Source organism: Nipponia nippon, unplaced genomic scaffold (assembly GCF_047370975.1).
Source record: "Nipponia nippon isolate SJK-2023a ecotype South Korea unplaced genomic scaffold, ASM4737097v1 scaffold_7, whole genome shotgun sequence".
Taxonomy (NCBI): Eukaryota; Metazoa; Chordata; class Aves; order Pelecaniformes; family Threskiornithidae; genus Nipponia; species Nipponia nippon.
The window spans coordinates 51497349-51518882 of record NW_028262391.1 but is presented as its reverse complement, the minus strand read 5'-3'; the positions used below and the strand labels follow the sequence as shown (position 1 = coordinate 51518882).

The window sequence follows — 21534 nt, the reverse complement described above, 5'->3', positions numbered from 1 at the left end:
TGTCCGTCAGTCCAGGCTGTTGGTGGCCCCAGCATCCCGCTGGTGCAAGCCGGGTCCAGGCTGGGGGGACAACGCTTGTTCCTGCTGGGGCCCGTGGGCTGCTCTGGGGTCGGGCTGGGAGAGGTGCGAGCTGGAGCATCTTCCCTGCTCACCCACCTGCACCACCCACCCTCTCCACCCAGTCCCAAACGAACTGGTTCCCATCCCCTATCTCAGCCTGTCCCTCTGGTACCCAGGGGACAACCCCAACCCGCCTTAGCCACTGTGAACGCTTTGTGCCGCCCCTGAGCCGGGGAGGATGCAACTGGTTTAAATTTATATTTCAATTCACTCCCCTCCCTCTCAGCTCTCATGTCTCACCTCTCTTTGCAGCATTTTTCTCGGTGACTGGCTTCTCCCTGCGGCTTTTTCTCACCTTCTCATCCCTCGCCTCACCTCCGGGAACCCAAATTAGTCACGGGCTGGGGCAGGTCTTGCAGCTCACCCTGGTTCGTGCGGTCCCCAAGCCTCGCTTGACCCCGTGTCCCTTGATCCTCGTTACCATAATACCCCAGACTCAGAGTGTCCTTTCGGCAGTGACCTTGTTACCTGCGCCCGGTGCGTTTATCCCACCCTTGCTCCCAGCATATTAGGGGGTGCTTTGCAGCCGGCTGCCTGATGTCCCGTAATCCCGGCTGGAGGAGCAAAGCTCCGTTATCTGTCATGGTATCAGCAGCGCTAGCGCCGCACGGCTCGGCCCCCTGCTCCTTGCTGCTAATGAAAAACAAACGAGGAGGGGCCGGCTGGCAAGTGGTGCACTAGATGGCTGCGGCTGCTCCGCTCCATTTAGGAGTTCTGCGAGTTGCTCGAATAAATAATGTGGAAATTTAATTTTCTGCTGCTCTGGAAGGGATCTTGGATGTTATTTGCGCTCCTTTCTGAGAATCTTGCTTGCTGCCTTAAAGGGGAAACCTACCCTCGCTGGGACCCTTCCCAAAGGCTCCAGCGCCAATAATGCATTTGTTTCATCCGCCACCACATCTTGGCTTGTGCTGGTTCGTTAGGGAGAGGGGGCCAAATTGGCCCCGCACCGCGCAGTGCCCGACGCGAGGGCAGCTGGAGGCGATCACCAGCCGGGGGGAGCCTTCTCCTCTCCAAAGCAAGCAGATACGGCAGTGATGGGGAAAAATACGGCTTAGGGCCGGCAGCCAGCTGGGAGGCCGGCGGCAGAGGCCGTCCCCCAGCTCTCCCCACGCCGTACGTACAATTCCCATCTCCCTCTTTGTTTTCTCTAATTGCACAGCGAGGCCTCCCGGGCACAGCCTGTTTCTTACCCTGGTACAAAGCCCTGTGGAATGGGGCTGGGACGTGCTGACCCGGGAACGGGGAATACGACCTTGGAAGAGGGATCTAACCGGTTTGGGCTTTGCCGGGGAGCGATGCTCGGCCGCTCGGTGAGCCGTGGCCGTGATGGTAACTCTCGTCTCGGGTGCTTTGCCCCCGGGGGGGGTGTAAGTGCTGCTCCCAGGGGAGCGCTGCCCACGGAGCAGAGCGGGATGGGTCCCCCCCACCCCAGCTACCCCGGCCGGGGGCATCCCCAAGCCCCCGGGGTGGATGGAGGCGTTGGGGCGGCACCGCAAACACCCAGAGCAGGGTCCCCGCTGGGGTCGCAGCAGATTTAACGCTTTTCTTTAAGCCTCTTGGGTGGGATATCAGCTTCTCCCACCGGGCACGGGTGCGAGTCCTCTGCAATCCCCTTTTGCAACCGTTTCTTTGCTTGCGGCTGGGTTGTTTCACACAGGAGAGGGCTCAGGGCGGTGAGGTGGAATTACAGCATTACAGGCAAAGCCTTAATATAATCTTCCCTGCATGAACGGTGTTGCAGGGGGAAGACACGGAGAATGTTCTGCGGAGTGGGCTTCAAATGAGGCAAGCAGCAGTTCAGGATGTACGCTGAATTGCTTCATCACCGCTCCTAATGGCTTAACCAACAAAATCCATATTCATAAATCAAAACCAGGAGTGTGAGCGACCTCTGTTCAGCTCTGCTGCCGGGCTGGGGTGCATTCAGAAATAAGGGCAGATTATATATTGCAGGCAGCAGCTCTGTATATATCTTCTGCAGCTGCCACGACTTGGCCTTGGTATTTACTGAGCCCAAGGAGAGCCGATACAATCAAATCTGTCTGTCGGCGTCTGAAGGATTAGCTGAGTCAACCAGGAAAAAGCTGAGCTAATTTATCATGCTATTTTCAGTAGTGCAATGCGCCCTGGACGTAATTTCACCCTCAATTACGGATCCCACAGTTCTACAGAACGTAATTATCAAAAATGTTCTTTTTCAATGTATTTAGTGTTTGGATTTGAGCATTGCAGCGATGCGGTGGCAGCTCTGCAAGCGAGGCTAGCTGATGAGATCTGGAAAGTGGAACCAGCGGAGAGATAAAATGAATGTCTCTCTTCTTTCTGGCCGAGGAAAGCGTGGTGCCAGGAGGAGAGTATCACAGATGTGTTGGCAGAAGGACCTGGCGGTCTCTCATCCACCATGCAGGGCTGTCGCCAGCACCGGGTCAGATCAGCTGTGGCTTTTTCTGTCCCCCCCAAGGACAGAAAATCCACCGTTTTCCACCCTGAACCCCCCAAAGCGTCATTGCAAAGTCCGGCACAAAGTCTGGCTCTGCCCTTTTGCAGCTGCCCTTTGGGTATCTCCCCTCCCTGCGCCAGGCGAGCATCCCCTGGGATGCCAATGCCAGCCCCAAACCCTCTGGTAGCCCTGGCTGGACCCTCCCCAGCATCTCAACATCCCCAAACTGGTGCCCGCTCTCCCGGGCCAGCCTCCCCAGCAGCACGCCGAGGGCACGGCAGCCTCCCCAGCAGCACGCCAAGGGCACGGCAGCCTCCCCAGCAGCACGCCGAGGGCACGGCAGCCTCCCCAGCAGCACACCGAGGGCACGGCAGCCTCCCTGCTGCTGCCAGCCCAGGCTCGCAATGTCCCCCCGGCCCGTGCCCTTCAGCATCTGCAGGCAGATGTGTTTCAGCCACCCCGATTTAACTCCTTCTGCAAATTTGGGCTGTCGGTGGTGATGCCGTGCAGCACCTGCTGCGGGCTGACGTGTTGGGTCTCCGCCAGGGAAATCTTCCAGGAAATAAGCCATTTCAAGGGAAAAAAACAAAACAAAACAAAAAAAACCTCCAAACCAAGATGAACTGCAAGAAAACTGCAGCTTTAACAAAAACTACCTCCGTTTTACTGAAAGTTTAGCCCTTTGCTGGTGAGTTTGGCAGCCGTGGAGGAAACGGGCTTTGCAGGGGTCCCCCGGGGCTGCGGGGCTGGCTGGTTTCCCAGCCCAGTGCGGGTGAAGACAGCGGCTCGGTGTGACGGAGGGGCCAAAAATAGAAACTTTACCAGGAGCAGAGAGGAATAATACTTTTCCTGAAGCCGTGCAATAGCCTTGAGGCTGCTAACGTGGTGATAAGCTGTTGTTTGCCTGTGCTCTGGAGCACGCGTATTTTATCTCTTCTTCGTTCCAGCCCTGGAGAAAAACCCCAGCGATTTTGCTGCCGTGGGACCACCAGGTCTGTATTTTATTATTTCTCTATTCCGGCAGCGCCTGGAGACCTGACTTGAATTACGTAGCGTGACGCGGCTGACGGCCCGGCCGTGCTCTCGAATTAAAACCCAGAAGCAGAAGGTGCCAGGGGAGCTCTGCGGCTTTTGGGGGGATGAGCTGAGCAGATCTGATGCCTTAATTAGTGGTGTTCTGTGGCTCTGGGGAGTCGTGGGTGCCGATACCCGGCCGGGCTGCTCCCCTCGGAGCCCCGTCGAGGGGTGAGCGCGGCCGTTTCATGGCGCTGGGAGGAGGAAACCTTTGCAGCCGCCTGTGCAAACAAGAGGCCCCGAGGAGGAAACGCCAGGAGCCAGGCTGGGGAAAATCCCAACCTCCGCGTGCAAAGCCCGGGGCTGGAGGAGAGGATTAAATCCCAGAGAAAACTGGGATTCTCCCATCTCGTTCCTGCCCCAAAACTCGTGCTTTTGGGAGAGGTGACGCCGCTGGGTTGTGCAGGAGCACGGCAACGCTGGGGCAGTTTTAGTGGTGCAGAGTTTGGTAGGGAGGAGAAAACCTGACTGACACCCTCCGTAAAAGACTTATGTTAAATATTGAGCTAATTTTAGCTATTTTATAAGCAAGCAGCTCCGGGTGATAACGTCTGTAATGGTTTAGTGGCCGATTGCCTCTTGCAGCACCAACACTGCACAGGTTTAGATGATTTTTTCCCTTCATGCAAGTCCCTGCGAATCCCTCCTTTGCCTTGCATCTGCCCTGAAGCACAGCCGATAAAACCGGAGACTTTTCCCAGCTTCAGCCCGTCTCCGGGAAGGAGGATGATATTAAACTTGAAACAAATTACATTGTGCATTCGAGTGAGGATGCTCGAACGCGTTTTCTTTTCCAAATGACAGAGGCAGTGGGAATTGCAGCACCATTAATTTCTCCTTTTGCCTCCTGCGAGTTGTCGGCAGCTCTCCCTTCACCTAGTAACTACTGCATCCAACGGGTCGGATGCTCTGCTGTGGCCCTGGCACCTTTTGTACGAGCTCAGTGCACGCAGCAAGGCTGAAAAATAACCGGAGCAGCCTGGGAAATGCCGTGGGGAGAAGCCGGGAGCTGTGGGAAGCAGCAGGGATGCAGGGTTTGAGCGAGCTCCAGAGGAGACAGCCTGGCCCCGGCATCCAGGGCTTCCCGTGGTGTTTCCTTCTGGTTTGTGCCTTTTGAACCTTTCGGGGTTTCTTGCCGTCGGTGGAGGGTGGGGGGACGGGGCGGCTGCCGGGCTTTAAAGCCTGGAGGAAGATCAGCCATGCTGCTGGCTCTTGGGATGGGAAACCACCACTCGGAGGACAATAAAGGTTATTAAATGTCAGGGAGAAATAAAGCTGCCTTTTTTTTCTTTTTCTTCCCCCCCGCTGAACTGGTTTGCAGGCACTTTTTGCCACAGTCGGAGCAGTGGGAGATGGGGACCAGGGCACGGGAGTGGCTGCCTCGGGGCATCCCATTGACTCCGGATTTGGGATGGGGGGTTACTCCTCGACCTTGGGGGTCCTGGCCATGGGTCAGGGACCTGCAGACCCAGCCTTAGGCGAGGGCAGAACGAAATGGGTGTATTCTGTGGGCTCACACTCTGGGCTGCGTCCAGCCATCTCCGCCGCCGGCTGCTAACGTTGCCCCGACCCTTTGCCAAGCGCAGGGGTGTCGGTGACGGTGCGGGAGGCGGTGACACCAGCTTTGCTGGCCTCCGCCACACCTCTCCTCCCGGCCCCGTGCCCTCATGGCTCTGGCAGTGTGAGCAGCAACAGGTCTTTCCAGTCCCACCCCGGCACTGCCCGGGGCCGCGTTTCGGCACGCAGCCCCTTCCGGAGCTCCCGTGCGCTCTCGGGGCGCATCGGCAGCGGGGCGGCACCCGGGGAGAGGGAAAAGCACTGGGTGCGTCACCAGCTTGCCTTGTTTATCCTTTATTTTGACAGTCATAGCTTTAATTAATCATTGCGCACCGGTAAATGCTTGCAAAACTGTCCCTGTAACACCAGGCTGTGTCCGCCTCGGGACCGAGCTCGCTGGGGTGTGCGGGGCATCGCCTTCTGCCAGACGCTTCTTGCCCGCTGGAAGGAGCAGCCCCGGGGAGCCGGCGCCCGCGGATTGAAGGTAAAAAGCAAACGGGTGCTGCAGGGCTGCCCGGGGAGCGTGCTGGGGCCAGAGCAGCCCCTCGGGGATCCCGGAGGGTGGGCGTCTGCCCACCAAAATATCGGGTGCTGGCCTGCGCTCCATACAGCAAGAAGAAGGTGTGGAATTGCAAAAGTTGGGAAAGTTGACGTAGTTTGGAAATCGGGCATTTTTTCAGACGGTGAGCAGGATGAGTGCTAGGATCAATGGCCGATGATCAAAGTGCAGCTCCCATGATGAGATCCCAAATCACGGCATCTCCCCTGCTCCCCCTCGGGGGCCCATCCATGGCACCGCTGCCACGCTTTCCCCTGTAATTTTACCTCTGCCACGCCTCTGCCTAGCTCTCCGTTTTAACAGATGGCTGGAGTGACAATTACTGCCTCAAAAGACTATGTTTATAAATTCCTTGTTGGGCTGTTATCCGGCATGTGATAGAGCTTTACACAAACAGAGAGCCGAGAGTCACTGCTGGCTGTTGTAACTGGAAAGGAAATTATATCGCACAAAGCACTTTAGGAGAGCGTGATGGCTTTTGCCAGGGAAGCGGCTTTGGTGGGTGCGTGCAAAATGAGTTTGGTTTGCGTAGATTTGGCTAAGAAATAGTCACCTGGGGGTGACTAGTACTGGCTGGCTGGCATCCCATCCCATCCCATCCCATCCCATCGGAAGGAGCACGCCATGTCACGGAGGGCTGCAGGACCGCGAGGCAAAGCTGTCTTTCATGGCTCATGGAGTTAATTTAATTGCTTTTCTCCTCTTCCTGGTTATCGTGCTCATAAATTTGGAAGCTCTTAATGCAAAACAATTAGGGACATGGTTCCCTGGGGATGGAGCAATTTCCTCTCTGGAAATGCAATGGGTCTTTCGTCCGCCCTGTCCCTGCCCGCTCGCTGCTGGGCACCGCGTGCTGCCGATCGGGAAGGTCGATGGTGATGCCCGACGTGCCAGGCTGCACATCGAGGATTGCAGAGGCTGCTGGCGATGTTAAAGTTAAATCAGCCGAGCCTTGGGAAAGGGGATTGGGAGAGCAGGTGGCGCGAATGGCTGATCTAGAACGCTTAAGGAATCGTCGACAAAGGTATTAGCAGAAGTGGTTTTAATATGGTGTTGTAAAAGTCTCTGCAGGGAGGCTGCACCCAAGCAGGGTGCTCAGGGTAAGGTGGCCTGCTCAGGAATCCACGTCTTTTTGTCAGGATTTGGAAATAAAGGCAGAAAAATAGCATCTGCTCCTCTGCCAGCATGTCATGCCCTTAGCATCCACGTTGCTGGGCTCAAGTCATCTGCACCGCCTTGCCGGTGACCTTCCCTTTGGTGCGGCGGCCGCCAGCATCACCCGAGCACCCACGGCACTCGCCCTGAGCTGCTCGTGTCCGAACGGGGACTGTGGGGCTGCCGCAGGCTCCTCTCTCCTGTGTGTGGGGCGGCGATGGAGGACCGCGCTCTGCCTGGGTAAGACGGCACGGTTGGAGGTGATACGTGACCGTGGCTTGTCACCCTTTCTAGCAACTGAGCCAGAAAAGGGAGAGGGGACATAAAACGTGGGAGCTGTGCTGGGCAAGCGCTGCAGGTATCAGCAAGCGGCGCATTTTGGGGAGGCTGGTGGAGGCACTGCGGGGTTTCGCCCAACGCCGAGCTGCAGTGCCGGGCTGCCCACGCCGCCTTTTCCCTGGAAACGCGGCGGTTTGCACAAGCTGAGGCGTATCCTGCCACGCCGAGGCCCCTTCTGCTGCTTTGGGAGCCGCCCCACGATGCTGGCAAGGTCCCCGCCGCCACCATAGCCCCGTGACACCGTGATAGCAGAAAGCTGAGCTGTCACTCACCGATGCAACCTTTGCACTCCCAGCAGTCCCGCGTTTGCTCCTCGCCCATCCCGGCTGCCTCGCATGGGCGGGAGGGATCAAAACCACCTCCATTTCTCCCAGTTCCGTTGCTGCTGGCGCTCCCTGGGTGGTTTGCTGTCTTCCCACGGGCTGGTTTACTGGGGAGAGGACGAAGAGCAGCGCTCAGGGGAATTATTTAAATTGCAGGTGTAGCAGGATCTCGTCCCTGGGGCCATCTCGCCATGCAGCCAGCAATGGTGTGTTTGCAATGCCCGCGCGGGCCCCAGCTATTTCTGTATTAAGTGTTTGATGGAGCCAAACGCCATTTGGGCGTATTTGCAGGGAAAGCACAAGGAGAGGAGCCCCGCTCCTGTTGCTCAAACTCGTGTCAGCCTGACCATCTGCGTCTCCCCGGGAAGGCAATATAAATAGGTTCGGCTGCTTTTCCGTGGCATAACTTTTCGGTGTTCTGCAGATTACAGGGGGGCTGAGGGTAATTACAACACCTTCGTCCTAACTTGCTGCCGCCTGCCTCCCTCGCCGAGCTCTAACACACGTGCTGCGGCAGATGTTTGCTATCCGAGAGGACCCTGGGGAGATACAGGGAGGCTTTTTCCTCCCTAAAGAAGTTAGCATCAAGGAGGAGTGTGTCTTTGACAGCCCGTGGCAGGCTCGGCTTTGCTCAGCGGAGAGGTAAGTGGCAGCTGGTGGTGCGGTCGTGTCCCCTGATGTGGGATCCAGCTGAGGGGTGGCCCCGGCGAGGGCAGAGCCTCACGTGAACCAAGCCAGGGTGGGGAGCGTCTGCTCTGGCATCTTCTGCTCCACATGAATAATGCACCAAATTGCTGTGTTTTCGGGCTTGTTTCGTAACCTGCATCCCAGCTGTGATTTACTGGGGCAAGCTGGAGGTCAGCGCAGGGCTCGTCCCCTCTAGCTCTTCCACTGCGTCTGGCTAAGGTGGAGAAAACCCCGCGTTTTAAACCACATAAACTCCTGGCGAAGGAGGAGCTGCTTGGCTTCGTTCAGCCGCGTTCGGCTCGGTGGCAGTCGGCACAGGGGAGATGGTTTCCCACGCCTGGACCGGTGGTGTGCCATGCGTGGGACGTGGCAGTGAGTTGCGAAGCTGGGAGCACAGGCTGATCCTCATCCTTAGACACTTCCATTAGTGAGGAGAAGGAAGCTCTGGTGATCTCTGCATCGGAGATTCAACCAGGAATAAGGAAGCGAGAGGATTTCCCCAACCGTTGTGCAAATAGGGGCGTTCGGTACGGGAGGGTCCAACTTAATGCCATAAAGCAGATTGGATTAGGAGGGATTTGCAGAGGGCCAGTCTGGAAGAGTGGCTTATTTAGGTTTTTAGCAGCTGTGTCACAACCATATGGGGTGTTGCAACAGGTTGTTGCATTGTATGGTCACGTCGGGGTGTTAGGTTTGAAGGGCTCAGCGAGCAGCCGGGAGCTCCGGGGCTGGGTGCGGGGTGGCCACGGTGCGGGGTGGCCGTGGAAGGGTGGTCAGGGCTGTGAGAGGGCATGGGAGGACACGGCGAGGTAGGCACCAGGGACCCAACATCTTCCTTGTGAGCATGAACCAAATCCCTTAGCCCATGAGGTCGTGGAGGGTGAGTATCCTTTGGGGCTTGGATGGTTTCATACTGTTGTGGGTCTTTTTAATGCAAATTAATTTATCGCTATGCAAGGGACTCTGTGCTGTTGAAGCGTCTTCTTGCCCCGTCCCACCCCACGTGCTTTTGCTGTGCTCTGGGTGTGCTCGTGGGCACGGCGCTGCCCAGGCTGCAGCCGCAGACACATCCAGCCCCAGCGGAGCGGCTGCCCCTCTGCTATGGGGCTATGGAGTTTGCACACAGGACCTGGGCTTTGAGGCTTTTGTCAGGGCTTTTATCTCGTTTCTCCCTGCTCTTGCTCTGCCTCCATTCCTTACAGCGGGATTTTGCATCACATCCTTCTGTCTTCGAAAGCCTGGCTCCTTTCCGGAGCTGTCAGCGCCTTCCCCTGTGCCTTGTGCCCAGCCCTGCTCTCCTGGGCTGCTTTTTGCTCAAGGGCGTGAAGCACAAAATTGCCCAATACTTTAGTAACTTCCACAAAAGAGGTGCTTCCCCTTGTAGCTGCCGAGTAGGTGGGGATGTCGCCCTCTGCTCAGCACCCATTCCTCCTCTCTGCCTCCCTCCTGGTGCTGGCGAACTGGCCCTGGCAGATGTAAGCTTGGCTGTCTCGTGGCGCCCGCCTACTGCTGGAGTCGTGGCGTGTAGTGATCGGGGAAGGAAAATAGGCCACTTATGGCGTGCGACACCCGGAGCCTTTGCAGAAAGGGGAATGGAGTGAGGAATATCGACGTCAAGCTGGGGGCAGAGCTGCAGCTGGGGCCCTGGCGCCGGTGGGTCTGTGGGTGCCCACAGGCTCCCCGCAAATGCACCGAGGAGGGAGGCGGGTGCTGGAGGGTGGATGCGGCTGCAAGAGTAGGGGGCGGTGGGAGATGGGTCTCGGCTGGGGATGGAGATGGGGAGCGGGGTCTCTCCACCTCGCCGAGCAGCCGCTCTCCCAGGAGGGTGCTTTGGGTGGGTACCACCATGGAGAAGTTTCCACAAGCTGCTTGGAAAGTCTCGAACACCTCATATGGGTGCAGGCAGGTTAATAACCCAACCTGAACCTTGGTGGAGATGCACTGCCCTGGTCCTTGGCCGCTTCCCACCGAGGCAGTGTGCCACGGCAGAGCCACGGGGGGGATGCTCTCCCGGCGGGACCTCTCCTTTCCTCGTTAGGGTGAATCATTCCTGGGGAGGCCCGTGAGTTACCCAAGCAGGTGGAGCAAGCACAAAACTGCCCGTCTCCCATCCCGGTGCCGGAGGCTGGGTTTGGTTCGGCGCCAGGAGCGTGCGTGCCGGCACATCTCCGGGGTTTCCGTCTCCCGTGCTCCGGTGCAAACCCAAGGTCAACAGCGGAAGCAACAGATAAAAAACCACAACCTGCAAGTCATGCTTTAAAGATCGGGTGGCCACGTGAAAACCCAACGGGCAAGAGCCAGCAAGGGGAAGGCAGTAAAACCCTCACCATCGTGTTATATAAAAACTGGGGATCTGGGATGTGTTTTTACATGTCACTTGCAATTTCTGAAATCTGACTTAATTATAATAATCACCCTCAGCAGACAGTCAATTAGTAATGCTCTTGGATTTCTGCTGAGCTCAAACTTTGTGGCACGAGCGCGTTGTTTCCTCCGTGGGCTGCCGCTGCTGCGCGCAGGGGGCAGGCGGCATCCCCTCGGCATGGGGACGGACGGGGCGGTGAGCAGTTTCGTGCTAACTGGCACCATCTGAGCCCTCCCTACGAGGACGCTCCGTGGCAGGAGTGACTCACCCAGCTCGAAAGGGCTGAAAAGCCACGCGGAGGCTTTTGACTCTCTTCCAAGGGTGCCCTTGCGTGGCAGCATCTGGGTTTGGCCAGGCTGTGTTGGGGGTGCCGCAGTCCCCTCAGCACCGGTCCCAGCAATATTTCCCTGGCTTCGTACAATTTGCTGCTTAGGGGTCATCCCCCATGGCATCTCCTGGAGGGGGAAGATGCTGATGGTACAGCCAAGCCTGGTTTTTGCTCCCCGCGGGTAGCAGAGCAGGACTGGCTGTTGCTGGTCCCTGCCCATGGGGGATGCTCTGATACAGGAGTACGAAAAGGGGCTCTGCTCTGGGTTGGGGGGACGCTGGAGCAGGGAGGATCAGCAGGACCGGGGATGCCGTGCTGGCACGGGGGGTTTCCAGCCTCCCCTCATTCTCACAGGGTGCTTGCCACTGCCTGGGCAGAGCTGGGGGGGGGCTGTTGCCTCCCCAAAGCACCCCCCTTTGGAGAGACCCTGTTGGGTGGATGCAGGCAGCGGCTGGCCAGGTGACAGGGTCCTTTTGGGAGGGCTGTGATGCCCTGCGATGGTAGAGGCAGAGGGGTTGGTGGCCTCCTCTACGTGGTCGTTTGCTTCTCTTTGTATCAGAGACTCCCCGTCGTGAGCACCCCAAAACTGCCACCCGGGCATGTAACACCCGCTCTGGAACATCCCTCCCAGGGGTCTCGCCCCCGGGTGCTGCCCTCGTCCCGCCGCACGCTGTGCCAGCTGCTCTCACCCAGTTTCTCCTCCCCACTGGGGCTTTTCTCCCTCTGAGCTCAATTGGTTTTGTTTTTTTTTCCCCCGGAGTGGCTCATCTGGGGAGGAGCAGAGCAGGTAACTCACAATCTGCAGGGGTCTGAGTGATGGGGAGGCTTAAAAACCAGCTAAAGGTGATGGAAAAGGCTGGAGAATTCCCCTTTTAATGGGAACCCCCCTAATTTTATTTAGTATTTCAGATGTCTGCATGCACAGGGGCTTGGACAGGCTGTTTTGGGGGGTGATGAGAATTCCCCCCCCAAGGCAAGCGCTCTCACAGGGCTGCACGCTTGCCCTGTGCCGCAGGAAAGGGGCCGGCACGGCTCTCAGGAGACGTCGGCACTCAGCCGGCCGTGAAAACCGTGGCAAAATTGCACAATGAGCTTTTTCCTTCCCCTTCCTCCTGAGCCGGCGCCGCAGCCAGCCCGGGCTCTGCGCGCAGCCGTGCGTGCCTGCGTGGGCACCCGGGGGGGACGCGATGCGCCTGAGCTCCGGAGGGAGGGATCGCATCGTCCCCACGTCGCCCACCTCGGCTGCTCCCCGGCGTGCCGGCCACGCTGGACCCAGCCTCGCTGGATGCCGCTGACCCACCACCGAGCGAAGGTGCCGAGGCTCCTGGGTGCAGGTAAAAGCAAGGGGAGGGAGGGCAGCTACTGGGGATGCCAGCTCCGCTGTGACCCCACGCGAGGACAGGCCTCGGCATGGCAGCACGGTCCCCCCCCCACTGAGGTTTAATCCATCTTCTTTCCCCATCTCACGCTGGGAGGGGTTAACCCGCTTTCTTGTGGCCCAGCCGCTGAGGCATCGCCATCCTCTCTTTAAACTCAGCCCGTCGGTCGGATGCGTTCATCTTCCCCGGGTAGGATGGAGGGTCCCTGGGCACCCCGCAGCTCCCCGGGCTCCGTCAGGAAAAGGCTTCGGCCGCGCTGCCATGCCGACTGCATCTTTAACCATGAACCCAGCAGTGGAGGCTGGAGGCAGTGTGTTCGGGGCAGGGGAAACCCTCCCGTGCCTTTTGGGGAGATCATTTCCAAAATATAGCCTGGCCCCTGGGTGAAATTTTGCCGGGTGAAAATGGGAATTGCAGAATAAATAGCTCCGTTTTGGGGCTCCCTGGGGATGTGTGTGCACGGCGTGGGGGTGAACGCTGGGCCACTGGTGAATGTTAAAGGAGAAGCCGCTGCTCGGCACAAAAGCCGGTCTTATGCAGCGCAGGTCTATTCAAGAGACATTTAATTCTCTTCTAAAGTCCAAGCAAACAGGGAGCTGCCATCTGGTGTCTGATGGCAGCAAGAAGAAAGGGCTCTTTGCAAAGCGGGGGCAAGTTGGGAGCTTGCTGGGCTTCACATTGTCTTGAAAAGGCTCTGTTATTAAGGCTGAGTGAGCTGGCTTTGTAAAGTGACCCGTGTGGGTTAATGCTGGCTCTGGAAAGGGATAGGGTCCTCCTGCGGCTGCCCGACCCGGCAGGCAGCAGAGCCCCACAGAGCGATGCTGGGGCCAGGAGGAGAGCCGCAGCTGGGGAGGAGACCCAGGGGACAAACGGTGTTCACATCACCTGCCAAAAACCCCTGCATCAGGGGCTGCGACCCCGGCCACAGGCTCTCACCCCGCTCCCCGTCTCTCCCTGCCTTGGTGCAGCACTGGGTGCTGATTCTGGCATGCACCGAGCATGTGCGGTCTCTGCTCTGCCTGCACGAGCACAGCTGAGCGCAGGTCTCCGCTCACAGCCTCCCTGCTATTCAGGGAATTATTTTTATTAAGTTGCAGAGGCTGTAGCTTCTCCACCTGTGAAGTGGCTGGGCAGCGTCTGCAGTCGGGGCAGCACAGCTGTGCCTTGGCGAGGACGCAGCTTAAGCCCCGATAAAACGGGGAGCGTGTCCTTGCTGCCAGCACAGGGAGCAGAGCAGATCTGCAGCGGGGACAAGCACACTCAGCGAGGAGGAGTTTCAGCTTCCCTAAGTCCCAGTTTAAGCAAGGAGGTTTGTGGGTTTAAATGTTCGTGGGGCACTTTGGGAGGCGGGGTAGGTGCGGTATCTCCGGATTTAGGGTGGTTTGAGGGATCTGGCACTCGATGGGTCTGCGTCCTTCAGCCATGACCCCGCTGCTGGGGTGTTCGCACTGTGGGAGAGACATGGGGGAACAAGACTGACCAGTTCCTCTGGAGGAAACAGGCCGTTCCCTTACGGTACAGGGAGTTTTCCTTGGCAGAAACAAAGCTTTGCCCACGGTGCCTTTGCAGAGCCGTGCCGGGCTGGCTCAGTGCCAGCCGGGGCACTTCTCACCGGTGCAGAGGTGCTTTGCTGGGATGGACCCATGGGTGCATTGGAGGTGGGCGGCTGCATCGTCTCCCCGGGGAGTGCTGGTACCTGGAGCTGCTGCTGTGGCCGCGGTGCAAGTGGCGTGCCCGCCTGGGACCCCACGGTCGGGCTGCATGGTGGGCGATGTGGGGATCTGGATCCGTTCTTGCACGGGGTGGATGAGGCAAGCATGGATCTCCGTGGCGGACTGCAGCGTGGAAAAGTGCCAGAACTGAGAAATGGCACTTTGCCCCATCCCTCCGGCAGCAGTGACTCCCCGTGTCCCCCCTGCGTCGGGGCTGCGTCCTCTCCAGGGCAGGAGGAGACTCGGTGGGAGGAGGTAGCAATGCACCGTCCCCCTTCCCAGGGGTTAGGGAGGACATGTCCCCTGACACGGCTGGGAAACGGAGTCATGGGATGTGTTTAAACCACCTCTGCTCCAGAGCAAGCCCAAGCCCTGCCGTGGCCAGGGCAAGAAGCTGCACATGTGCTGTGGGAGCAGCTCTCTCACCCCGGCACAGCTTCTCCAGCTCTGAGCAGCAGTGGGGACAAACGTAGCCCTTGGCATGGCATGGATGCGCTGCTGGAGATCCCGGTGGAGCTCGTGGTTGTGTCGGTGCCTGGCAGCCGAAGGAGCAGAGCTGTCCCCTCTGGGCTGCCAAGCTGAGTCCTGCAAGAATATTTAATTGTGTCTTTTCCCCTTCCCCAGAGCAGCATCTCCAGCTGGGGATGCAATTGGGCTGAATGTCCCCAGGGGCTTTCAGAGCCCTTGCACTACGTGTCTGGGTGCCATCCCAGCACCCAGGGAGCAGAGGGACTGGAGAGATGCACTCTTGTAGCTACAAGAAGACAGCCAGAGGCGTCTTCATTTTAATTACAGTTTTTAATCACCCCTGACGGCTGCAGGCTGGAGCACCATCTCCATGTAGGACGCAGATGCAAGTGTGGGTTCGAGCGCTCTCATTATGCAGGATGCCGCCCACGGCCTGAGCTGATAAGGAGGATTAGCCGAGTTTGTCATCCAGCGCTGGGGACGGGCTGGGCAGGGGCTCGCTGGGGGCCAAGCCCCACAGCTGGGAAGCGAGGAGAGCTGGGACACAGACTGGCTGAATCCTGCTCCATGCTGGGATTTCCATCGCAGCAAACTGGGATTGGATCCCGCTTCCCAGGCATGAATTTCTGAGGACCTGCAGCATACCCGACCTCTGCACCCAGCACACCTGTAAAAAGCCCCAAGGGGAAACTCCGTGCACGATTTTAGGGATGCTGGGAGAAAGCATCCCATCTTGAAGTACCTGCAAAACACAGGCTTGCCTGGCAGGAGGTACCAGGACACCCCGTGGCATGGGGACACAGGCTGCTGGCACGGTGAAAGAGCTGCTGTGGGGGTCCAAGCGGCCGCTGGGTTCGGGTGGGACGATGGCGTCAGTGGTGCTGGTGGGAAGGGGAGTTTTGGGTTTGCCGTGTCACCTTGGCCAGGCCACTCATCTCGCAGGGTAATAACAGGCCCCGGAGTGGAGCCAAGGCTCTCGCCCTCGGTGCATCGCTTGCACCAGCGCTGGCAGCGGCACGTGGGCGCGGAGGGTCCCCAAAGGCTGTGCTCAAAGCCAGGCTGTGTCATGTTTTCTCATCTAGACTGTGCTCTTGCCTAGAAAGGTCGGACCAGATGATCCTTGAGGTCCCTTCCAACCTGGTATTCTGTGATTCTATGATGGTGTCCTTTATCTTTGCTGTTCGCCGGTCTTGGTCCCGTGGGTGCCAGTTCGGCATTGCTCGGTGAGGCTTTGGGGGTGATTTTTTTTTTTTTTTTTTGCCCCTGTGTGTCATTTCCCCAGGCTTTGCAAGGAGAAGGAATTCAACTGCAAACCCAGACTGGGTGGTCCTGTCCCCTGGAAAGGATGTGCTGGGACCAGGGTGGGAGGAGGATGGCAAAGTTGCAACATTCCTCCGAAACAGGGCAGAAAAAAGGGTCCTCCCCCATCCCCTGCTCATTGCTTTCCATCCCAGCTCCTCGCTCCTCCCTTCCTCTCCCGGCACCGGTGTTTAAACACCCCATGGGTCCCTTCTGGGCTTGCACACGCCTGTCTCAGGGCAGAGCCATGCGACATCTCCCATCCCTCCCTGCCTCATTCCTCGGAGCACCGACCTGCCAGCAGCCCCGGGGCTTGGAGCTGCACAAACCAACTTGGTTTTGTTCATCTCCCGGTGCCGGCAGCATCGTTATCCCTGGGTACCAGGCCATGATGGGTCCCACACCACCCACAGTTCTCGCAGCGCCCACGTGCTGGGGGGTCGGCAGGTTTTGCCCCCTTCTTAGGTGGCTGAGACGTCGCAGGGGTTGATGCAGGTTGAAGCAGCAAAACTGGGCAGTTTCCCTGGTTGTGGTGGGCCAGAAATGCTGGACTCAAGGCAGATCATGGATGAAAGTTGCTTGCACATGTATATGCATTTATAGGTGTATCATTCAGATCTACCTCAGCAATTCTTTTTAGTAAAAACAGGCCTTTTCCAAACTTTCAGGGCACCAGGGGTTTCCTGTGGTGTTTGCAGGACGCTGGGAGGTTGGGGTGACAAGTGCGGCTGTCTGGTGGGTAAATGGCTGCTCGCTGGGCAGGGAGAGGTGAAAGGAAAACAGCCCAGGCCAGGAGAAGTCATGAGATTTTAACCATTTTAAAAATGAGATCCCTGCCTTGGGATGTCTCCTGCCACCTGAACATCCTCTGATGAAACCTTCAGGAGAGGAGCAGCTCTCAGAGCTGCCTGTCTGTCTGTGCATGGCTCCAGCCAACTCTTTTGTGGTTGCTGATATTCCTGGGATGGTGTCTCCAGCGGGAAGACATGGATTTGTTGTACGCCAGCTGCCTGTGGAGAATACAGATGTGCTGGAACATGCTTGCTTGCAAGAAAGGCCATAGTCAGCTACACGCTACCTTGTCTGGCTGGCTGGCTGGCTGGCTGAGCTTTGTGGCAGCCCAAGAACTGCAGGACCTGAAAGATGCTGAAGCTCATGACGTTGTAGTAAGGCTCCCGAGCAGCCATAAAGCCCCTTTTTATTCCAGGGCCCTCGTTCACTCTCAAACCTGACCCAGCAGCAGCAAGCCAGGAGCGGGATCCCCCGGGCTGTGCCTGAGCGGTGGCGGGACGTGCAGCCGGGCTGTCTCCATGTGCGGCTGGAGCCAAGCGCTCAGGCTGCGGGAGCTGGGGCTCTTGGTTTGTATTTTGGCTATTCCTTTCCTGGATTTGTTCCGCTGGAACAATGACCGGGTTGTGGAGTGGGTACAGGGCTGAGTTTGAGGCTTGATTGTTTTTTTTTTTAAGCTCTTCTGGGCTCTGTGCTGAGAACCCAACAACCTTGGAAGCTGTGGAGAGGCTTGGGAAGCCTGGGCACCCACAGCAGCTGCCAGCACCTTTCATGGCCTTCGTTCAAGGGCAGGACTTTATCAGGAGCTGGTCAGCGAGTGGTTAAACTTTCTGTCCCTCTGCAAACAGAATGCACTTACTAATGCTGCCTGCAGCCCTGGCCGGGTTTCTGCTGAGCCTGCAACGCTTCTTATACCCCCTGCAAGTCCTGGGGTCTCGCTCAGCCTGCACCCCAAGCCCTCTCTCCCAGAGGGTCGTGGGATGTACATGGAGAAGGGCACAAAGGATGCCGGGAAAACACGGGGCGATGTGTTTTAGAGCAGTTGTTCAGGCAGCAGAGTGTGCCGAGAGCTGTGTGCGAGCCCCTGCAAACTGCTCTGTGCAGAGCAGCCCCTGACCTGCTGCCGCCTGGGGGGACAGGGATGGGCAGAGGCTGGTCGGCGGCGATGCCATCTGCCTGCTGTGCACATCTGGCAGAGAGCTCGGGGATGCCCTTCTGTCTCTCCTGGGCACAGGCATGGCCTGAAGCAGAGCCAGGGGCCACCGTTGCCCCAGCACAGTCCTCTCTTTCTTTCTGGTGATGTCTGGAAACAATACGTTCTCCTGGATGCGACTGTCTCTTCCCTGTGCCGCTGGTGTGCTGGTGCTGGGTTTCTGGGGCAGGACAGGCCTGCCCGGAGCCAGAGCTGATGTCTGAGCAATGCATCTTCATTTATATTTGTTTTCTAGAGCTGGAACACCCTAATCTTCGCTATGTCTTGCTCCTAAACAGCGTGTTGCTTGGGGCAGGGTCTGCAAAGCTCTCCGCTCGGCCGTGCGCGGGGTGGGTGGCAGTCCAAGGGCGGGCTGTGCATGGGAAGGGGCTGTGAGCAGCTCTGGGACGGGCTGTGCCCTCCCCGTTTGCAAAGCACCAGTGCAGGAACGCTGTCGTCTCCGAGTTGCTTAGCAGGAGCAATTCTGATTTGGATGGATACTTATAAGGATGCCCATCTGGTAGAGGAATTTCTGCAGTTTCTTTACAGGCTGCACGTGAAAGGGGACATCTGGGACTGTCACATGCCAGGGAATGCCCAGCTCACAGGTTACCTGCACAAAGTCTTTTGCATGGGACACTGTTGGATGTCACATCCACGCAGTGGCTGTTATCTGGGCAGGTGGATTTGTTCTCCCCACCAATTCCCTTCCATTAAGTGCAGAACTGAGAAAATATTCTCAAAAAGCTCTGACAGCATGGTTTGCAGATCTGCCACCTTCTGCTTCCAGGCATGCTCCCGAATGCTGTGCACGGGGGAAAAGCAAGGTACGGCTTAGGGAGGGAGGCACATGCTGCAAAGCAGAGCTGCGTGAAGGTCCGCCGCATGCGTCCTGGCTTGCCTCCTGTTAAAATACAGCCTGGGATGGTCAGAAACGAGCTTGCACTGCCAGCGTTTTGAGGAGGCAGCTCTGAGCCTGAACCTGCAGGTGCTGGAGGGGCTGGCGGAGGAGGTCCCCGCTCCATCCCTGCAAAAAGGGACTTTGCAGCTGCCTTGGGAGCGGGAAGGGCCGGGGGTGGATGGATGAAGCGCAGCGTGATCCCTGCAGCTGGAGGGGCTGGTTTGGAGGGGGTCACGCTGCCCAGGGGGGCTGAGCCGGGCTGCAGCTGGCTGGCTCCCCATGGGCACGCCGCCAGTCCCTCCGGTGCCGCAGCCTCGGCTGCTCCTCTCTGCCCACCGGCCGATGCTCTCGGCGGCTCGCTGGCTGCAGCAGAGTCCTTGCGGCTCTCCCGGGACCCGGGTTTAGGTGCGTGCCTGGGGAAAGTGGGGTTCGGTGCGAGGGAGGGTGGGAGAGCAGGGTGCCAGCGGAGGGGGGAGGTGACCGCTTGGTGTTGGGTGCATGTGGGTGCACGAGTTTCTGCAACGCTAGGCGACTTTGTTTCCGTCCCTGCCGTCTCTCAGCCCTGCGGATCCAGGTGAGAGGGGCTTTTCCCAGCCGGGGTGATGAGCTGTCTGATGCTCAGGGAGGGTGCAGTGTTGTGCCTCCCTCCCTGTCCTGTGGGTCCCAGCACCTCCAGCACCCTGCTGACCCAAAGGGAAGGAGGAGGGCACTGCTGGGAGAGCTGCTCCTCCTGCAGCCGATGGGTTCTTTTCCCAGCCCCTGAACTGGGACAGTGTGCTCTGGTGGTGAAACACTTCAGATTTGGGTTCATTTTGAACTCCTTTTTGTCTGACGAACTGGACGTGGGTCTGTTGGGGTATGCTAGTCTTTGGGCTGAAAGAAATCTGGGTTTTTTTTGCCTCTGGGGGTGGTTGCCTGTGTCCTGGGATCAGTTCCCTCCAAGGGAGCGGGGCTGCAGCGGGGCTGCAGCAGTGCTGCCATTGTGCTGCCCTGGGGTTGTCACTGCTTTACCTGTGCTGCTGTCCCTGCTCCTGTGCCATGCTGGCTTGCCCCACGCTGGCCCCGTGCCCAGCTGCTGCAGTGTGGCCGCTTGTACCAGGCTCACGTCTCAGAAGGCATCGCTTGCCATCTTCCAGGGCAGAAACACGCTTGCCGAGGACATGAGTGACTCTCTGACCAAGAGGCAGCTTCAGGGCAGTCCCTTCTTTGTCCCTTTTGCTGCACAGCAGCTGCTGCGGTACCACCCGGGATGTGCATGCACCGGAGCATCGCGGTCCATCGCCGGCCGGTGCTCCCCACACTCTCCGGAGAGCAGAGCTGTCGTACGTGGCTGCCGTACCTGCTTTGCAAGACCTTTGCAATCTGGGCTGGACACCAAAACTAATTAATCTAACTGCAGTCTGGAACCCTACATCCACATCCCATTACGGTTTCTGTTGCATTCAGCATCCCCTTTCCATTCCCAGTTTAACCACGTCGGTGCATGTTTAACACTGGGATGCTCCACCCTGGAGACAGTCCCATTTCCAAACGGGGTTAGGCAGACCTGTGAGGAGAGAGAAGGATGCTTTTCTGGGGCTGACTTGGAAAATCACCAGCGTGTTTGCCAGCTGCTGGCTCATGCCGGCCCAGTTTTGCCCGTCAGGCTGCGAGATGTCACATCCCAAATGTGGCATATGGAGCTTGGGCTCAAATTGTCTCTTTTCTGGGCTGAAGGATGAAAAACCCACTGGAATGGTGCAGAAAGCACATGAGCACTGCATGGGTTTGCTTATTCACGTGGCCGATGGAGAGCAGCCAGCTCGCTCTGCCCGGTGCACCCGTGTCCTGTCCCTCCCTGCTGCTGCTGGGCATCTTGGGGACATCGTAGGTGGTGACCTGTGGTCTCCTCGCCGAAAGTCCATGGTGGCGGTTCCCCGGGGTCCTCTCCTCACTCTCATCCTCCCTCTGTCTTTCAGATGTCCTGCGGTAGCCTGGCGCCCCGCAGAAGGACCTGCCTGCCTTAGCCAGCCCCTCGTCCCAGGCATCCCGCCGGCGATGGCCTTGACGCCCCACTGAGCGGCGAAAGGACGAGGACCGAGTCCCCCCAACACTGCCACATCCCCCGGCAGAGCCATGGAGGCCCCCATGGATGTGCCCGTAGGAAACCTCATCGATTTTGATGCTGAAACGCCCACCTGCATCCCCTCGGAGCCCTCTCCTCCTGCTGCCCCCAGCGGCAACGGGCACCTGGGGGATGCAGGGGACATGGCCGGGGAGGAGAGTGATGCCACTGAGTCGGCGGACAGTGAGAACGACATGGGTGACTCTCCCAGGCACTGGGGCGGCTACCGCCGCTCCTCCTCCAACGAGTCCTTCTCCTCCAGCCAGAGCACCGAGTCGGCCCGGGACGAGGCAATGGCTGAGCGCCGGGAGTTCATGCGGCACTACGTGGAGAAGATCTTCACCGGCGGGTGAGCGAGCAGGGCCGGCCAGTGCCGCCGAGGCTGCTGCCAGGGGACATCCCGCGGGATGGGAGCTGGCTGCTTTCCCACTCCGGGAGCATCGGTTTGTGCTTCCCCGTGCTTGGCTAACACAGCTTGTTGCTCCCTGCCGTAACATGGCATTGGAGCTAAGTGGGGGATGCTGGCTCTGACTTGCACCCCTCTCTCAGGCACGTTCCAGCTCATCTTTCTCCCCCAGCTTCCCTCTGCTCTTCTTTCTCCCCTTTCCCATGCTGGGGTCTGGCCATGGCGGGGGTCTCCCTCCAGCTCCTCTCTCCCGCTGGGCATCTCTGCTGCTGCTTGTACGAATGCCAGCAGCTCCTGCGTGCCCTGGGGCCCCACAGCAGCCCGTGGCTTCCCC

General features: G+C 58.5%; 1 protein-coding gene across 9 annotated transcripts in view; it reads left to right on the top strand.

Moving 5' to 3' along the window:
- The first annotated feature begins 3408 nt into the window (after positions 1–3408).
- KIAA0513 (KIAA0513 ortholog) overlaps positions 3409–21534 on the top strand; it is a 28903-nt gene continuing 10777 nt past the window's right edge. For 3 of the 9 annotated variants that reach the window (XM_087740286.1, XM_087740285.1, XM_087740279.1), the window contains exons 1-2: positions 12050–12284; positions 20649–21143. In XM_087740286.1, the coding sequence (XP_087596412.1) occupies positions 20806–21143 (338 nt within the window). In that variant the 5' untranslated portion in view covers positions 12050–12284; positions 20649–20805. Of the gene's footprint in view, positions 3556–5378; positions 5460–5563; positions 5679–12049; positions 12285–13533; positions 13639–19073; positions 19096–20648; positions 21144–21534 lie in introns of those variants that run through there. The other 6 variants (XM_087740282.1, XM_087740281.1, XM_087740287.1 and 3 more) reach the window with 6 other exon arrangements.